Source organism: Schistocerca nitens, chromosome 1, assembly GCF_023898315.1.
Source record: "Schistocerca nitens isolate TAMUIC-IGC-003100 chromosome 1, iqSchNite1.1, whole genome shotgun sequence".
Classification (NCBI taxonomy): Eukaryota; Metazoa; Arthropoda; class Insecta; order Orthoptera; family Acrididae; genus Schistocerca; species Schistocerca nitens.
Genome location: NC_064614.1, coordinates 1081089829 through 1081107568, shown reverse-complemented (window position 1 = coordinate 1081107568; position 17740 = coordinate 1081089829). Strand labels below are relative to the sequence as shown.

At 40.4% G+C, this 17740-nt stretch overlaps 1 protein-coding gene across 1 annotated transcript in view; it reads left to right on the top strand.

Moving 5' to 3' along the window:
- The window catches only part of LOC126238277 (putative carbonic anhydrase 3), a 532151-nt gene that overhangs the window by 445899 nt on the left and 68512 nt on the right, over positions 1-17740 (top strand). The window contains exon 4 of the mRNA XM_049947780.1: positions 12605-12725. Coding sequence (XP_049803737.1) covers positions 12605-12725 — 121 coding nt within the window. The remainder of the gene's footprint in view (positions 1-12604; positions 12726-17740) is intronic.

Sequence of the window (17740 nt, the reverse complement as noted above, 5' to 3'; positions counted from 1 at the left end):
CGATTAATAGCAAATACTCATATTCGTTTCTTGGCGATCACCGACGCTTCAGTGGCTGTAAAAGAATTTTCGAGTATCTGCTCCACCAAAATTTGCTGCAGCTTGCTGAGTTCCTGACAGTGTAGCTACTAATTTGTAGTGCCCAGAAAAATTTCAAAGAACTAATGTTGATATGATGTTTTTCGTTCAGAATTAAATGTTTAATGTGTGATACGCTTACAAAACTGTAACAAAACTGGCTCACAAAAACTGCTGGAAAACTGAGACTCTAATGGCTTATTCGCTTCTCCTTATATATTACCACCTACTGGTTACGATATCAACTGTTAGAAACACAAAATTTATAGATTACAATCAAAAACATGCTGGTGTATACAGGTTGACATCACGGATTTACGTATTAGTTCGGTCCTCTCACATTACAACATAAAGTTTTACATGGCTTTTAGCTTTTAGTATTGAAATCCATAAAACATGTTCGATAACAATACTATGAAGATTATTAGCTGGAAAATGTTCCTAACATGTGCATGTGTTCATTCTATAAATACTAACGAAAAACTAGTTTCGCTACCTCTGAAAGGTATTCTAGAATTACAAAACTATAATTGTTTACGTTTTATGTTCAAGTATCGACTAGTAACAGTCGAGCCAGCGCAGAGGTATATGTATGGTTGCTAAAGTCTAAACAAAATTAACGACAGAATCTGAATCAGTATAATAAACTGAGTTATAAATGACCTGATAAATGAAATAGATTGTTACAACATTTGCATAAGCCTGCAAACGTGGCAACCTGACACCTGAGGTCAACACTTCATGTCATACATATCCTAATGATCATTTATTGATACGTTTCACAACTACAAATTTTTTGGCCACAAGAAGCTACGGCGATCTTATAAACTTGTGGTATGAGTATTTGCAAGGTAGCGCGGAAGACACTAAATACACAACCGACTTGATGTACGAAGAAGTAAAATGACCTGTGGGTGAGCATTCATTTTCCAGTCTGAAAACATTTAAAAAATCTTACGCTCCATAGTGAATCAGGAACGGTTATCTGGTCCGACAGTTACACCAATAGGAGAGAGTCGATACATATGTACACGACATTGTTTGCCTGACAAGCGGTTGTAACAGAAACATTGAAAAATCTTAACTGGCAGTACTTGGAACAAGACGCCGTACTCGTCGCAAGAACGTGCTTGGGAGATTCCCAAACCCATCAGCGCAGCAGTAAGAAATATTCTCCAACCACCTATGTAACCATCCCGTAGAGATTGTGCGGATAAAATTAGGCAAATATTAGCTGTAATGGTTATCGCCGAAGCAACCGGTATTCGGTTAAATCAGTTTATTTTAACGTCAGTTTAATCTGAGTGTTTAAACCGCACGAAATGACCGTTTTCTGAACTAATCTATTTTCGGTTTTTTATTACTATTGATTCCAGTAACGTAGAAATCGAACAAGGATTATAACATTTTGACTCCTTCTGCTCCAAGATACATAGAATCAAAATATTAACTTAAATTGTCAAATAAAACAAAACTCACTGTTTCCGTCCACAGTTGACTGCTTTTCTCGAACAGCGATAAGTGGTTGAATATCACAAAACATCACCAGTACTCTGCTATTGATTCTAATTTTTTGAAACACTGCTCAAAAGTCATATTATAATCAAGGATCCTACCACTATTTTGGCATTACGAATAGTCAGTGCTAAAGGTTGAAAACTGAGGTTGGAGAGTGGTCATTACGAATAGTCAGTGCTAAAGGTTGAAAACTGAGGTTGGAGAACTATTTTTCGTGATAATTTGTCCGTTTTCAAGGGATACAAGTAGATAAAGACATGCTATGTAGACACAGGCAACAGATCGTCTACTTTCTATTTTTATCGGAAACTATGAATGAATTCTTAAGTATTCTTCTTATGTCATTGTTGTGGCTCCTCCTGTTCGTAATCTTTTAAAGCAGATCGACCCTTGTACTTCACTGACACTGCACTTCCTAAAATACTTACAGACTAGGGATGCTGCCTTTTCTGCAATACAACGAATGTACGAGAACAACGAGAAACTACCATATAGCCCAGACACGGTAAGTCTCGCACACTACGCGTACGTGCCTGCCATCCAACAGGCCATGCCACATGGTAACATCGCTTTATTGTCTCAGCACTGCTGTACCAGTTCTTATGCGATGCGTCTGTTGATCGTTTCTGTCGGCGTTGTCATTAAAATAGCACCGATCGCTTTTCCCCTTTTCTATAGTAACGCAATATCTCAAAGCAATGGAAATTTTACGAATAAAAATCATTCGTTTTTCAAAAAGTTTATTTAAAAACAAAAAATTTTACCACTGCCGTTGCTAATTCATATTTCGTTTTTTTTTTTCTTTTTAAACCTGTTATAACCGAGATCAAACGAATACCGAAAAATAGCGGTTATTGAGAACTAAAATACCGGTGTCGGTTTTAACTGGTCGGTTTTTCCCGTACCTAACAAATGCTAACTCGCACAGACGTTTAATATCAGTCGTTATTCTCTCCTCGTTCCATTTGTGCATGCAAGAGGAACAGACTTTAATGTGCGGTTCTGTAGAAAGTGTCCTCTGCCACATACATTACAATGACTCACTACGTACGAGGGCCCCTCAATGTTCTGGGTAGTGCCGAGCCTTTGGTATAAAAAACGCAATGCAGAGTTCTGAAGTACGCTCCTTAACTATCGTGAAGTAGACATCCCGCCACACATCTGCGAACAGCACCTGCGCGAACACTGCAAGACTAAGGCGTTCGTTCCTCTATGCAAGCGGTATCGGATCTGTAGACAACCGTCTTTACTATTTGAGTCTCTGCACGCACTATGGATGACATTCCTTTCTTGTGGTCATTTTTATTATCTATTCTGCTTTCAGAAATATGATGTCAATCTCCGAAGTGGAAACAGTTAAACGAATAGGAATTGTGTTGTGGAAAAGACACAAACTGGTGCTTATGTATTGATGAAAAATACACGTAAAAGTTCAGTCAAATGGAGAGAGGGGTACAGAATGAATTTCCACTCTACAACGGAGGTCTGCTGATTTGAAACTTCCTGGCAGGTTAAAACTGTGTGCCGAACCGGTACTCGAATCTGGGACCTTTCCCTTTCTCAGCCTTTCTCTGCCGATTGAGCTGTCCAAGCACGAGTCATGACCCGCCCACACAGCTGTAGTTTCGCTAGCATCTCATCACGGGACTAGCACAGCTGGAAGAAAAGATATTAGGGAGAAATGGCGTATCCACAGGCGGGAGGATATTTCCAGAACGAATTTTCACTCGGCAGCTAGGTTTGTGTTGACCTGAAATTTCCAGGCGGGTTAAAACTGTATATCGGAACGGTGCTGGGTCCTGGAACCTTTGCCATTCGCGGGCAAGTGTTCTATCGATTGAGCTACCCAAGCACAACTCACGGACCCCCCCCCCCCCCCCCTCCGAGTCACACCTTTACTTCCGCCAGTACATCTCATGTTCGAGGCCCGATCCGGCTTTAATCTGACAAGAAGTCTCAAATCGGCGCACACTCTGCTGCAGACTGAAAATACATTCTGTAAACTATACAACAGGTTACACTATTCAACAATGACTCCACAGTTTCCTCTCTTGCAACAGTGCCAATCCCCGAGAGATGCAGGAAAACGTCTGTGAAGTTTGGAAGGCAGTAAACGAGGCACCGGCGGAAGTAAGGCTTTGATGGCGTGTCAGGAGTTATGCTTCAATAGCTGGTGTGTCGGCTTATGCTGTTCCAAAATAGCCGGCCGGAGTGACCGAGCGGTTCTAGGCGCTTCAGTCTGGAACCGCGCGACCGCTAATGTCGCAGGTTCGAATCCTGCCTCGGGCATGGATGTGTGTGACGTCTTTAGGCTAGTTAGGTTTAAGTAGTTCTACGTTCTAGGGGACTAATGACCTCAGATGTTAAATCCCATAGTACTCAGAGCCATTTTCTGTTACAAAATTATTTATCAATAACATTCTGCAGAGCGTTGGAACTGTAGTAATGGACTACAGAACTAAATGGCCCAAAAACGAAGACCCAAGTGAGACATCTATTGTGCCACGCTCGATAGTCTGTGCGCGTGCGACGAGAGAGAGAGAGAGAGAGAGAGAGAGAGAGTTCAGTCAGTAAAACACTTTTGCACGGAAGGCGAAGGTCCCAGGTTCGATTGCTGGTCCGTGACAAAGTTTTATTATGCCAGGAAGTTTCAGAAAGCGGAATGCGAGAGCGAACAGAACACGCTGTTAATGGCCACAGTCGGGTGTGGTATAAAACAGGGCACAGCTATCCAGCTGATTGGCACTAGGTACTGTTCAATAAATACAGGTGGTAGTTCCAATGACGATTAACTATTGTCTTCATTTGAACTCTTTTCGGAAAAACAGAAGGAGTATTTATATCATGTAACTGTCTATTGCCTTCATTTGAACTCTTTTCGGAAAAACAGAAGGAGTATTTATATCATGTAACTGTAAATGTGGCTCTCTTAACCCTTTCAGACCTGGGAGAAAACTATGTGTAGAAACTGAATGAATTTTGAATGCCTTGCTTAAAAATGTTAGCGAATACAGGAAAATCCAATAGAATGTCTATATTTCAATCTTTTTCCCAAAAGTTTGGACCCACACAAATGTGCGTGTTAGGCATAATCTGTAATAATTTGTCAGAAATAAGTAACTCAAATTTCAATTACAGAAAAAGTGTATTTCCTCAAAAGCATCGCAATAATAATCAGCATAAACTGGAAATTAATTTGTAGAATCAAAATACATTTTCAAATTTTGAGACATCATTTTCTTTCAAGAGGAAACTCCCACTTAATTGTAAATTAATATTTACATGCTACAGAGTTATCACTTCTGTGTATGGAATGTTACAAAACAGTTTGAATTTTTTGAAAGGCACAAATACACACTACATTTGGTACACCGTGTCCTTCTGTGCCTTTGTACAATCTGCATTTCTACATCTTGCATTAGACACGTCATCAGCTATGGACCAGTGTGCGTATTCATCGAGCCTTCTGTCCAAACAAGGCTGATCAGCAGGCTGGTACTTTTTCTCAGGCACCTGCGCTGCATCTTCATCAGGATTTTCTGTGGAACGCCTTCGTTTAGCAGAAAACAAAAATGATTCTTGAAGAGCTATTCTGAAACTAAAAAAATATAGTTTATCCTTCGCAGGTACTCCAGCAACTTGACAAGCTTCCTTGTATTCTGTCCAGGAATTGACGCAAGAAAGGTCTATGCGATGAATTATGAGTTTCAGAGTCCACTTCCTTGTTTTTATAAATGTTCTGTAGGTCTCCATCATCTGATCGCAACTGTCAGCTCCTCCCATGCTCGTGTTATACTTTGTAACAACTGAGGGACAAGTAACATTGACATACGCTTCTTTCCTCTTTGATCCACCGTTCTACATTTGTAACTGGATTGCATCCAAAAAGTTTGACACCAGTGCCACTGCTTTTGTGCCTTACCATGACCCTAGGCCATAGTTGCTTTCAGGCAGTGGTGTTGATCTTCTCTGGTAAATCTTAAAATCTAGGACTAATCCTTTGCTCGCTGCTAAAACAAAACTTTTTAAACCTCTCGGGCGTGGTTTGTTTGATACATATTGCTTAGGGGAACAACGACCAGTAAAAGGTATCATCTGCTCATCGATAGAGTAATGGCCTCCATTGGGCGAGGCAATTTGACATAGGCATTCCTCATGAAGTCTATTGCAAGATGAACTTTCCCTAGAGCATTCTTCACGTTCCCTTCTGGAAAGCGATTTTTCGCACAGAAAAAAACGTCATACTGTCTGCTATTAAAGGAAGGTGATATTTACATTGCCAATACATTCTCACACGTAGGTATTTGGTATTGCCCATTAGAATGAGTGCTACAAAAACATTTTTTTTACATCCTCCACGGTAACTCCCAAAACGTGCCCTGTTTTAGATAAATGTTTGTGTATGTGGATGCAGGCTCAAAAAAATCGTCAAGAAAGTACGTTTGAAAGTATTTCATAGGAGTTATTGGCGATTCATGGAAAATATCAGATATTGGAGAGTCTAGCGAAGAAAAAGGGCGTTTGCTCCACAAATGTTTTCTCGCTGACACTAGATTCAGTTGTGCACACTGTGGTACCTGCTCATTTTGCGTTCGCTCTTGTCTTTCACTTAGATGTTCTACCTGCTGGTTCTGAAGTAGGGGCTGTTTCTCAGAGTCATCAGGTGTACTTTCAGCAATTTTCTTCTTAGGTGATGGCATCCAGGATTCATCAACAGTGTCATCATCACTGCTAACGTCCTCCACATCTGACTGGGCGAGAAGGTATTCAGTCTCTGCATCTGTCAGCGTATCTAGAAAGAGGGACACCTATTAACCTCAACAACTGAAATCGGTAAAAAAAAAAGAGAGTAAAAGCCTAACACACACAACTGCGTTACATTGATTATCGAAGCATCTAATGTGGAAATAGTGTTGAACAAACAATCTTTATGCACTGCATTTGATTCATTCATCATTCAACTATACTTCTAAATTTTTATGCACTCTGAAAGCTAGTAGGACATAATAAAAATTAACAATACCTCCCTCCGTACCGTCGTCTCAAGGCCGCCATTGTCAGAAAACTTGAAACGAACTGCCACACAGCGCAACTCTGCGGACGAAATACTAACTAAAATGGACTGTTTCGCACTCTCTGAAACTTGTGTGGGCCGGGGCTGAGCGGTCACGCTTTAACCATGTCACTGTAATCTACCAAATGACATACCCACACAATTGTGTGCGTGTGCAGTCTGAAAGGGTTAAGTAGCCAACAGCGACATATTGGTTATGGGTGGACTTTCCATCTCAAGAAGTACAGTCTGTCCATTACCAAGGAACTGCTGTGAAGCTCTTTCTTAGGTTGTAGCTACTAGGGGAGTGATGCGTAATACAAGGGTCTAGCCCACTTAGCTTCTCACTCTCAGGCAGTCTTCCCACGTTCTCGTGAGCCTGCCAATAATTACCTAGTACTTTTCAGTGCTGGCAAGCTGAGTGGAAGGACAGCGGTGGGAGCTTGGGGACTGTTACCAACTCCTTCTTGCGCTATTCCCTTTCAGAGTGGTGCAACAAGTAAAGGAGTCAATGGATGTGGGCCTTCTGCTGAAGTGGACACCTTGCTCATTCTGGCACCTACCCCAGCAACAGACCCTGCTGGTAGTGCAGATGGGCATTTGCACGAATTCTCCGAAAGCACCTGCACCTTCACTACGAAAACTGAGCTTGGTGTTCACCGTCGCCATCAACACCCAGGAGTGACAAACACAGAGACTGACATGGACAGGAGGAGGACACGATGGAGGGAGGAGGCGGCTCTGTCACTCATGCAAGCTGAGGTGAACCAGGACCTGGCACCACTCTTCCATATCATTTGTTCGACCCAATCGAGAGTCAGCAGTGCAAGGCTGCCCATACGGAGCAGGTTGCAGCCTTCATTGCAGCCCTCACCAAGGAGCAGCAATCACAAAGAGTCTCACCCCCATCAGAGAATGGTCCGCTCCAGCCTGTAGAAGAAGGGGACACACCGTCTCTGATTGACACCCGCATCTGGGAGCACCTTGCTGGGCTTCCTGCCTCACCTCCAAAGTTTGTGGCTCTTGACGCCCTTGTGACGTTGGGGCTATGAACATCACCCAAGTCATCTTAAGCATGCTCTCAGATGCCCTGGATGCTGTCAGCAGCAAGGAGGAGCAGGTGAAGAAAAAGCTGTCACACCCATCACCTAAGAAGCAGCCTGACACAGGCCCTCCCACACAGAAGCTTAGATGGAGGAGATGGAAGTACACACACTGCCAGGAAGCCTTCCACCAGATCCACATCTGGTGTGTGTGCAGCCACATCGACAGGATGCTGTTGCAGCAGCATCAGACATCCTGAAACTGGTGGACTTTGTGCTATTTTCTTCACTAAGAGGCTGACCTCCACCCCTGGCCTCAGTGATGATCAGCTCTTATCACACTTGAATGCAATGTAACAGAAAAGGAAGAGAAGGTAGAGGGAAATGAAATCGGAGGTATGATACTGCAAGAAGAATCTAACAGACCACTGAAAGACCTAAGCCAAAGCAAGACTCCCAGAGTAGACAACATTTCTTCAGAAATACTGAGAACGTTGTAAGAGTAGCCACAACAAAACTATTCCAACTGATGTCCAAGATATATGAGACAGGCAACATTCCTTCAAACTTCAGGAAGTATGTAATAATTCCAATTCCAAAGAAAGCGGGCACTAACAGATGTGGAAATTACTGAAATATTAGTTCATTAATTCATACTTACAACATGCTGACAGAAATTTTTTACAGAAGGATGGAAAAAACAGGTAGTTCTTGGGGAAGATCAATTTAGGTTTCAGAGAAATGGAGACACAGAAGGCAATATTGACACTATGACTCATCAGAGAAGATAGGATGAAGTAAAATAATTCTTTGTCTATAACATTTGTACACTTAGAGAAATCTTTTGACAATGTTGACTGGAATATGCTCTTTGACATTCTGAAATTAGCAGGGGTAAAATACAGGGAGCAAAAGGTTGTGTACAGGTGGTATAGATAGTAGTTGGTAGTTACAAGAGTCAAAGCACATGAATGGGAAGCAGCAATAGAAAAGTGAGTGTGACGTGGCTATAGCCTATCCTCTGTGTTATTCAGTTTGTGCATTGAGCAAGCAGTAAAGGAAACCAAAGAAAACTTTGTAGACAGAAGACCATCAGAGAAAGTAAAACAAGTGTTGTGGAATGCAGTCAAATTAAACCAGTTGATACAGAGAGAACCAGATTAGGAAATGAAACACTGAAAGTAGTATATGTTTTTTTTTTTTTTTATTTTTAGTTGGGCCTCAAAATAACTGATGGTGGCTGAAGTAAAGAGGATGGCTTTGGTAAGAAAAGAATTTCTGAAGAAAAAAATAAATTTATTAGCATCAAACATAGATCTAAGTGTTAGGAAGCCTTTCTGAAGATATTTGTCAGGGGTATAGCCTTGCACAGAAGTGAAATGTGGATGACAAATATTTCAGACAAAATAAGAGCTTTTGAAATAGGGTGCTACAGAAGAATGCTGATGATTACATGGATAAACTGTGCAACTAATGAGGACACACTGAATAGAATTGAGTAGAAAAGAAATTTATGGCACAACTTGACTAAGAGGAGGGGTTGTTTGATGGGACGCTTCCTGAGGCATCAAGAAATCGCCCGCATGATAGTAAAGGGAATTGTGTGTGTGGGGAGTGGTTAAAACGGTAGAGAAAGGCCTAGGGAAAATACAGCAAACAAGTTTAAATGGATGTAGTTTGCAGTAGTTATTCGGAGATGAAGAGCATAGAACAACTGCATCAAACCCGATCATGAATACAAATTGTTATGCATGTTTTACACAACAGTATTCGGGAGTATATGTTATACAAGAATGCATTTATTTATAGTTATATAGTATAAATTACTACCTGTTCTATTAAGAAATGTGCTTATTTTACTTCCACGTTGCTGTTTCTTTGACATGCTGTATGGTACAAAAATACCCTTGCATGCTCCAAATCTTTTAGTTTCTTCTGACATTTCTCACATTTGACCATCACATTCTCTGTAGCAAATCACAACTTGTCAGTACCTGCCATGGGCAAGAATGGTTAAGTGCTAGCCCCCACCACTTGTTTGATGGAGATGGTGCCACATCATAGAAACCGAGGTGGAGTGCCCATTCCCTGCTTGACCTAACCTCAAGCAAATGGTTTATTATGACTTTACAGTATGCCAGAAAGAAGAATTTGGCAGCTTTTAATTCCTCAGATCCTCTTACTTATCATTAACTTCTTTTTAAAAATTTAATTAAATTGATGATTGATTCAGTGAAACAGCAAATTCTCCATTTCATTTCTCAGTCCAAATTTATACAATGGATCATCATCTGCTCAGCTTGAAGTGACTTTTTACGTTGGTTAACCAAACTATGCCTGGAACTCAGTGAAACAGCAAATTCTCCATTTCATTTCTCAGTCCAAATTTATACAGTGAATCTTCATCTGCTCAGTTTGAAGTGACTTTTTATGTTGGTTAACCAAACTAAGTCTGGAACTCATCAGCACAATATCTCATGCATGTGTCAGCACATTTTCTCATAAACAAACCCCACCCCACAAAAAAAAAGAGGCCACATTCTCTCAACTATCAGGTAGCTGTACTTATGTACTTGCACATATCAACCCACGCCATCAGGCAGGAACTTCTAAATGTCGCCACATGTGTTTTTGACACTGCCTGGCCAGTGTACTGCAAGTGTACTCCAGCCTTTAGTCAGGGTTGTGCAGTGCCTGAGTGATGAAGCAGACACGCTACACAAGGTGCCACCAAACCTGCATAGGATGACACTCTGCAGGCACCTGGTTCAAGAATCTCCACAACCGAAAGGCAGAGAAACAAAGCTCTTATATAATCATCAAATGCATAGGATGCTTTCAGGATGTATTGAATGGTTGGATACTGTGCTACATTTCCAAGTATTATGATGAAGTTACTTTGCATCTCTCCTCATAAAGTGTTTCAGATTCCCAGGAACCATAGATTTTATTTGCAGACTGTCTGAACATGTCTAATCTGATGCCCTGCAGGGGCAGACACAAGCATACAGTCAGTAGAACTTGTTGCTGATGAGTAACTGTTTAGCCCTTAGAAGCGTTCTTCACTGTTTTAACCCAAAGACAAAAGTACTGGTTTATATGTACATAATTTTCACATCCCATTGTATCATGGAAGTCTCTTCTGTGTCAGTGCATATAAAGTAGGTAAAGTGATTAGTTAGTAGAGGTAAGCAGTAAAAATATTGTGTAAAGTAGATAGCCTTACATGTTGCAGAATTTTTTTCAAAGATCTTGGAATCCTTACACTTACTTCGTAATACAGTTACTCCTTGACAATTTTTTAGGTTGACAGTAAATATCAGTTTCAGCTTAAGTATGATGTAGACAATCATAATACAAGACACAAAAACAATTTTCATGTAGATTTTGTCACCTTGTTAAATTCAGACTGGAGTTGTGTTCTATGGTACAAAGATATTCATCAAGTTCACGTACATCATACAGCAATAAATTGGGTATCCCAACCAGTTCCAAAGAAAGTGGAAAAACAAGTGTTAGCTACTCTTTCTAAAAATTACCATAATATTTAGATTTTGAGTAGAAAAGTTATTTTAACTATATGACAAGTAGCAGTGTTCTCTGTAAACTTGTATGACACATAGTAATGTATTGTGAATATAACTCGGTACTCACAAATGCAGGTAAGTATTTTCTTAGTGCCACTGTGTGAACTTTGTTTGCCTCGATCGTGAGCTAATAAAATAGTATGACCGGTTTAGATTGTATTATCAATCATCTTCAGATCACAAAATATTGTTACAGAGTGTCACACATCAAATATTGTACAATCAAGGGCTGAACCATTGAAACTTAAATATCATTTTATAGACAAATAAAGTTTACACTGAAAATTAAGATTACTGTTCTGCTTTCTTGACCATTCCAAGCCTTATAAAATTAAGCTAATTATTTGTGTTATACTGCTAGCACTTAGGTTTTATATTTATTTTCTGTTTAATTTAACATGATGCTCCATGTTTAGACCATGTTCTGCTTATCTTCAGGAATGTATACGTACAGATGTATATGTTAATTAACAATTAAATATCTCAAGTAATCTGGATTAACTCAAAAACATTATACTTTATGATTTTGTTCACTGTTCTGCTGATGGAGAGGCTATTGTATGAAATGGGGTGGGAAGGGGGATCAGGGATCAAACCAAACTATCAACATGTTAAAACTGTATCACAAGGGTATTGCACCACAGCAACTGATGCAAAACTACCTGTATGCATACACACAACAGGTGTATGATTGAGCTCCACATCAAAAGAATAACTACAGCAGACTCCACTGGACTTGGAGTTCTTGCAGTCTGCCCCTGTACCCCTCTTCCACATACCCCAGCAGCCATTCCATCACTAGGACATGGCATAAATTTGTAGCTGTGGTATTCATGAGTTAATTTAGATTAATTAAGAAATGTTATCATTATCTATCTGAAGATAAGCAGAACATGCTAGAAACAGATAGCATTATGTTAGGTAAAGCATAAAAGAAGTAAAAATGTGGCTGGAAGCAATATAACACAAATAACTATTTCATGCAGTCAGCATTCGTACATTTAGCCACTAGAGTCACTATTAAATATTAGGCTGCCAGTAGCAGATACAGAGCAGCTATCTACCATAACTGAGGAGGCACCAGTTCTTTTCAAGTAGTAGCTTTCTTTTTAACTTGCTTTATTAAATGTAGCTGGCATAAGCATGAACAGCACTATGCAGTATACTGATAATTAACTGTTAATACAGAATTCTGTTAAACTTTCTGTGGTTTCCTTGTCTTTCATTATGTACACCTCAACTTGTGTCTCCATCCTCGAAGGTCCTCCTTCTTGCTGGGCCTACAGAAGACAATGAATGACAGTGTGTGCTGCACTCTGTTGCAGTGGAGGTACGACTGGGCAACCCATGTCCCGTAGCTGTGGCATCTGGTGGACTGCCTGGGGTCTACTTGCTGGAGCAACTGCACTTCCATTGGGAGGCTGAGCACACCATTTCAGGAAAGCGGTATGTTTGCTCCTCCCATTAGAACTACTCAGCACTTTCATGAAGATTACCAGGCATCATCAATACCACCAGTAAATCAATTGAATTCTTAGGTGGCGCCGTAAACAAGGCCACAGCTAATTCCTTCTTCCGCATTTGTGTAACATAACTGGTGCTCATGAGCATACCCAGCAAGGTAGTGTGTGTGTGTGGGGGGATGGAAAGGGGATAGGACAGTGAGTGTGTGGTGGGTGGTAGTGTGGGGGGGGGGGGGGGGGGGGAGAGGCAGCTGACAACAATCCCTAGGGAAAAAAAGATCTTCACCAACTGTGCTCACATCTTACCTCACCACACGCATAAAACTATCATTTCAGTAATACCAAGTGTACCCAGAATCATTTGTCATTAAATCTCAAAATTATGTCATCATTCACCCTGAAGCTCATACGAGATCCCCCCCACCTCCCCTTCCTACCATGCCCTCACCTTCCCTAGTACACTTTTGCAGGTTCTGTACCTATAATGACCCCAGTACTGACAAGATGTGAAACACTAACTTTCTTATTTTAACCAATAGCATGTGTTCTTTTAAATCACATTATCGTGCACATCTGTTAGTACCCATATAACTACTATTCGCAGGACACACTAAAGCTAGAAGCACTGGAAGTGACTCAGTAGGGCTCTGTCAAGTCTGCAGGGGCATCTGGAACTGTGCTGTGTGCAGTTGTTGAAAGGTAGCAATAGTCTCTCATGCACCACACAGTATGACATTAGGAATGGTTCGTCCTTGAAGATGTGATTGTTATCTGCTGGACACTAATTAATCACATGAGGCCTTATCATGTTGGAATCACATCTGGAAACCTACCTACTGAACTAATTCCTGCATCAGACCTATGCTCTAGCCAGCCATCCTCCTACTTAAATTTCTCTTTAAATGCTCTCTCAGAAGGTACCACACTGCAGACATTTTCGAATATGATATGGCTGCACAAGGTGAAAGTGGATGGTTATAAGCTATGATCCAAAAAACAAGTTTGGGGTCCTATTGTCTACATCTATGTCTATACTCTGCAAACCACTGTGAAGTGCATGGAAGAGGGTACTTTACTGTCATGTCCAGTACTGTCAAATCTCATTTGTGTACATAATAATTAAAGCAGTAGTAGTAGTAGTAGTAGTCGTAATAAGTCATCATCATCAGTTCATTGTCCGACATTTGAAATCCACTGCAGAATACAGTGTGCAAACAATATCACATATTCCTACAGGATTTTAAATTGGTCAAAACTAGAAGAAAAGTTCCTGTAATTATACATCCAGAAACCAGTACCTGTTGAGATGTGGGTCATTTTACTTGTATTGAGTAATATGAGATATTTGTTGGTGCAGGCAACCTTACTGTTGCAGCTCATTGCATGCTGAATTACAAGTGCTATTGGAGAATGTTACCCTTGCTGAAAGACAACTGTAGTTTATGCAGGATGGAGCAGTACACCATTTTCTATAGATTTTACAACAGTATATCACTGCAGTGTTTCATGGTCGATGGAGTGGTCAAAGATGTCTGGAATCACGGCCTCCGCATACACCAAACCTGAATACAATGGATTTCTAGTCATGGGGCCATTTAAAGGCATTGGTGTATGGTCAACCCATTGATAATGTGCAGACATTACAGGAGTCTGTTACCACTGCACGTGCGATAGTCTGAATGAGGCCAGGTGTATTTGAATGAGTGCATGATTCATTGTGGAGGGTTGGAGGATGTGTCAGTATGTGTGGTAACTGCATTCAATGCTGTTATGGTGTCTATTTCTGCTTAACAGACAGATGGGAAATAGAGGTCAGGTTGGCCCTTATCTAACCAGGTATTGGTTTGTGGCTATATCATTAGTTTTGACCAGTGATACCTTCTGCAGGAATATGTAATATATGACACTTTTTTTAAGCTCTCTGTAGATCTCCTCTAGACTTTTCTGTGGAGAAAGATAAGCATGCATCATGTTCCAGCAGGTTTTTTATTACCCATTTGTGATCATCTTGATCTTTTCTTATCTCCTGGAAATCAGTACAAAACAACCCTGGTGCATCTGCCATCGATTCACCTTGCTACACATCTCACCCATCTTCACTTCATTTTCATTATGATCATAATTACATCCTCCCCTCCAATCTGTTGCCTGCTTGTTTTCCTCTCTCTCTTAGTAATTCCTAATGAGGGTGCCAAATTGTCTAGAAAATCAAGTAACCTAGAATTCTCAGGGATACTGATTTTAGAGGAAAAGTCATGGGATTCTGAAACATTCAGTGAGTTGAGAGAGACTCTGGGAGGACTTGAAATGTTTGTTCATGAGAAGGAATGTATTGAGGCAATTTGTTACAAATCACACAGGAGATTCTACTTCAGAAACAACCAGTTGTGTTGCAGGTGAAAAATTATAGAAGGGCATTGAACCGTTGTAATGTTAGTTGTTTGAATGTGTCTACCATACCTTTGGGGCACTTCTTGACCTTGAAAATCATCATTATTGTCTGTGGATTCCTGGGCTCCATGTCTGTTTCCCACTTCGTGATTGTGAGTGGGGCAGAGAGTCATATGTGCACAAGAGTTTGCCACATAGCTCTGAATTTTTCATTCATGCAAAAGGTGGGTTTTGGTAGTTTAAAAAAAATATATATAAATGTAAATCCATGATTGAAAATATCGTGTAGCTTGCTGTTAAGTATTCACACATTGATTTATTTAAATAATTTCTATGTAAAGTAGAACGTGCCAACATTCTCTGTGGTTTGCTTCAAGTCCAGTTTGAAACACAATGCACCATTATAAGGTCTGTTCATATTACATTCCAGTGATAACAGTTCAAAGCAAGTTCCTGTGAGGATTCCTCAAATAATTGAGGTTGTCACCCGGATTGCTGATGGACGACCGGAATGATGGAATTTCCAGGGTCGGCAGGAGCTTATAAAATACGGGGGTTGTTTTTTTAAGTAAGGGCCATTTTTATTTTTAAAAAAAGATACAAATACTTTTGTAAAAAAACTTTTATTTTCTGATTCTACACACTTTTACCTATTCTTCTACATAGTTGCCTTGTTTATTTAAGCACTTGTCATACTGTACAACTAAGTTTTTAATTCCCTCTTCAAAGAATTTGGCCGCCTACTCCGACAGCCAAGAGTTCACGGCCGCTTTCACTTCATTGTCGTCATTGAAGCGCTGCCCGCCAAGGTGGTGTTTCAGGTACTGGGAAATGTGAAAATCGCTAGGAGCAAGGTCGGGGCTGTATGGTGCATGGTCCAAAACTTCCCAGCCAAAAGAATCAATCAAATACTGAGTCTTTTGAGAGGTGTGAGGCCTAGCATTATCGTGCAGGAGCAAAACTCCTTTTGTCAGCATGCCACGCCTTTTGTTTTGAATTGTTCTGTGGAGCTTCTTTAGAGTTGCACAGTAGGCATCTGAGTTGATTGTCGTTCCTCGTGGCATAAAGTCCACTAGCAAAACACCGCGCCGGTCCCAGAACACAGTTGCCATAATCTTGCGCTTTGACAGCGTCTGTTTGGCTTTGACCTTGACGGGTGAGGTTGTGTGTCGCCATTCCATCGATTGTCGCTTGCTTTCAGGAGTGATATGGTATACCCATGTTTCATTTCCAGTGACAATTTGACTCCAACATGTCATCCCCTTCTTCCTCGTAACGAATAACGAATCAAAAAGTCCAATGAAGTGGCAAATCTCTTCCCTTTGTGGTCCTCTGTGAGGAGTCTGGGTACCCACCGAGGACACAGTTTCTTAAAGTTTAGGTTTTCAGACACAATTTTGTACAAAACCGATCTTGAAACTTGTGGAAATTCCAAAGAAAGAGTGGAAATTGTGAATCTTCTGTCCTCACGAATCTTTGTTTCGACTGCAGCCACCAAATCATCAGTAATCACAGAGGGCCGGCCTGAGCGTTCTTCGTCATGGACGTTTTGACAGCCATTTTTAAACTCTCTAACCCATTGACGCACTTTACCTTCACTCATTGCATTCAAGCCATAAACTTCTGTTAACTGACGATGAATTTCTGCAGCTGATAGGCTTCTTGCAGTCAAAAAATGTATCACTGACCGTATCTCACACGCGGCGGGCGATTTGATAATCGTAAACATTATAAAGTAGCACAGCGATGTGTACACGTCAGCTACAGAGCTGCAACTTGGCCCTTACTTAAAAAACAACCCTCGTACAAATTTGTTGATAGAACTGTAAATAAACTGTTGTTTTGTTTTCACTGTGGTGTTGACTAGCTAATTATTTAGCCACAAACCTTTCCATTAGTATTCTGAGAAAAACTAAGTCATAGATTTTTCTGCTCTGTTTTTGTCATGTCATTAGTTTTGTCAGTCACACTGAAAAAAATTGCAGCGACTAGTTTGGCAAAGATATCTCATACGGCTTTGTTTATCATTGTTGCTTCATGTTTCCAAGAAGTTAGGTACTGTAGTGCATTATTTCAGCCCTAAAATGCATTTCATTATGATAATATGATGTGGCTCTTTATTTTTTCTCTGTTCTGAAAAAGAAAGCAGAGTGTCTCCTGTTGGCATGGACATTCATTTTGTTTTCTTCTATTGTAGAACAAGCAGAGTTATTCACCATTAAATTTATTATTGTGGGTGACTTTACCTTGGCTTCAGTTGGTATTGTAACAAAAATTAAATGCATATTGTACATAAAAAATGCTTTATATGTAGCTTGCATTCATTCCTAGATAAACTTGGAATATTTGCTAATAAGTGATGTGGTAACTCAAAAACTTGTGAAGTAGTTTTTCCTCACATATAACAAAAGCGGTTTAGGAAAATTTAGAACTTCATCATGTAAATCTCAATTAAATCTTTTGATGAAATGAAGTTGCATCTGCTAACATGTCTCGCTCCACAACTTGGTGAGCAAATCTAAGTTATGGAATGGTTTTTGCATTAAAAATCCATGTCTGACTTCCAAGCTTCCTTCCAACAAGTCTGTAGCTCCTTCAGCAACTTTC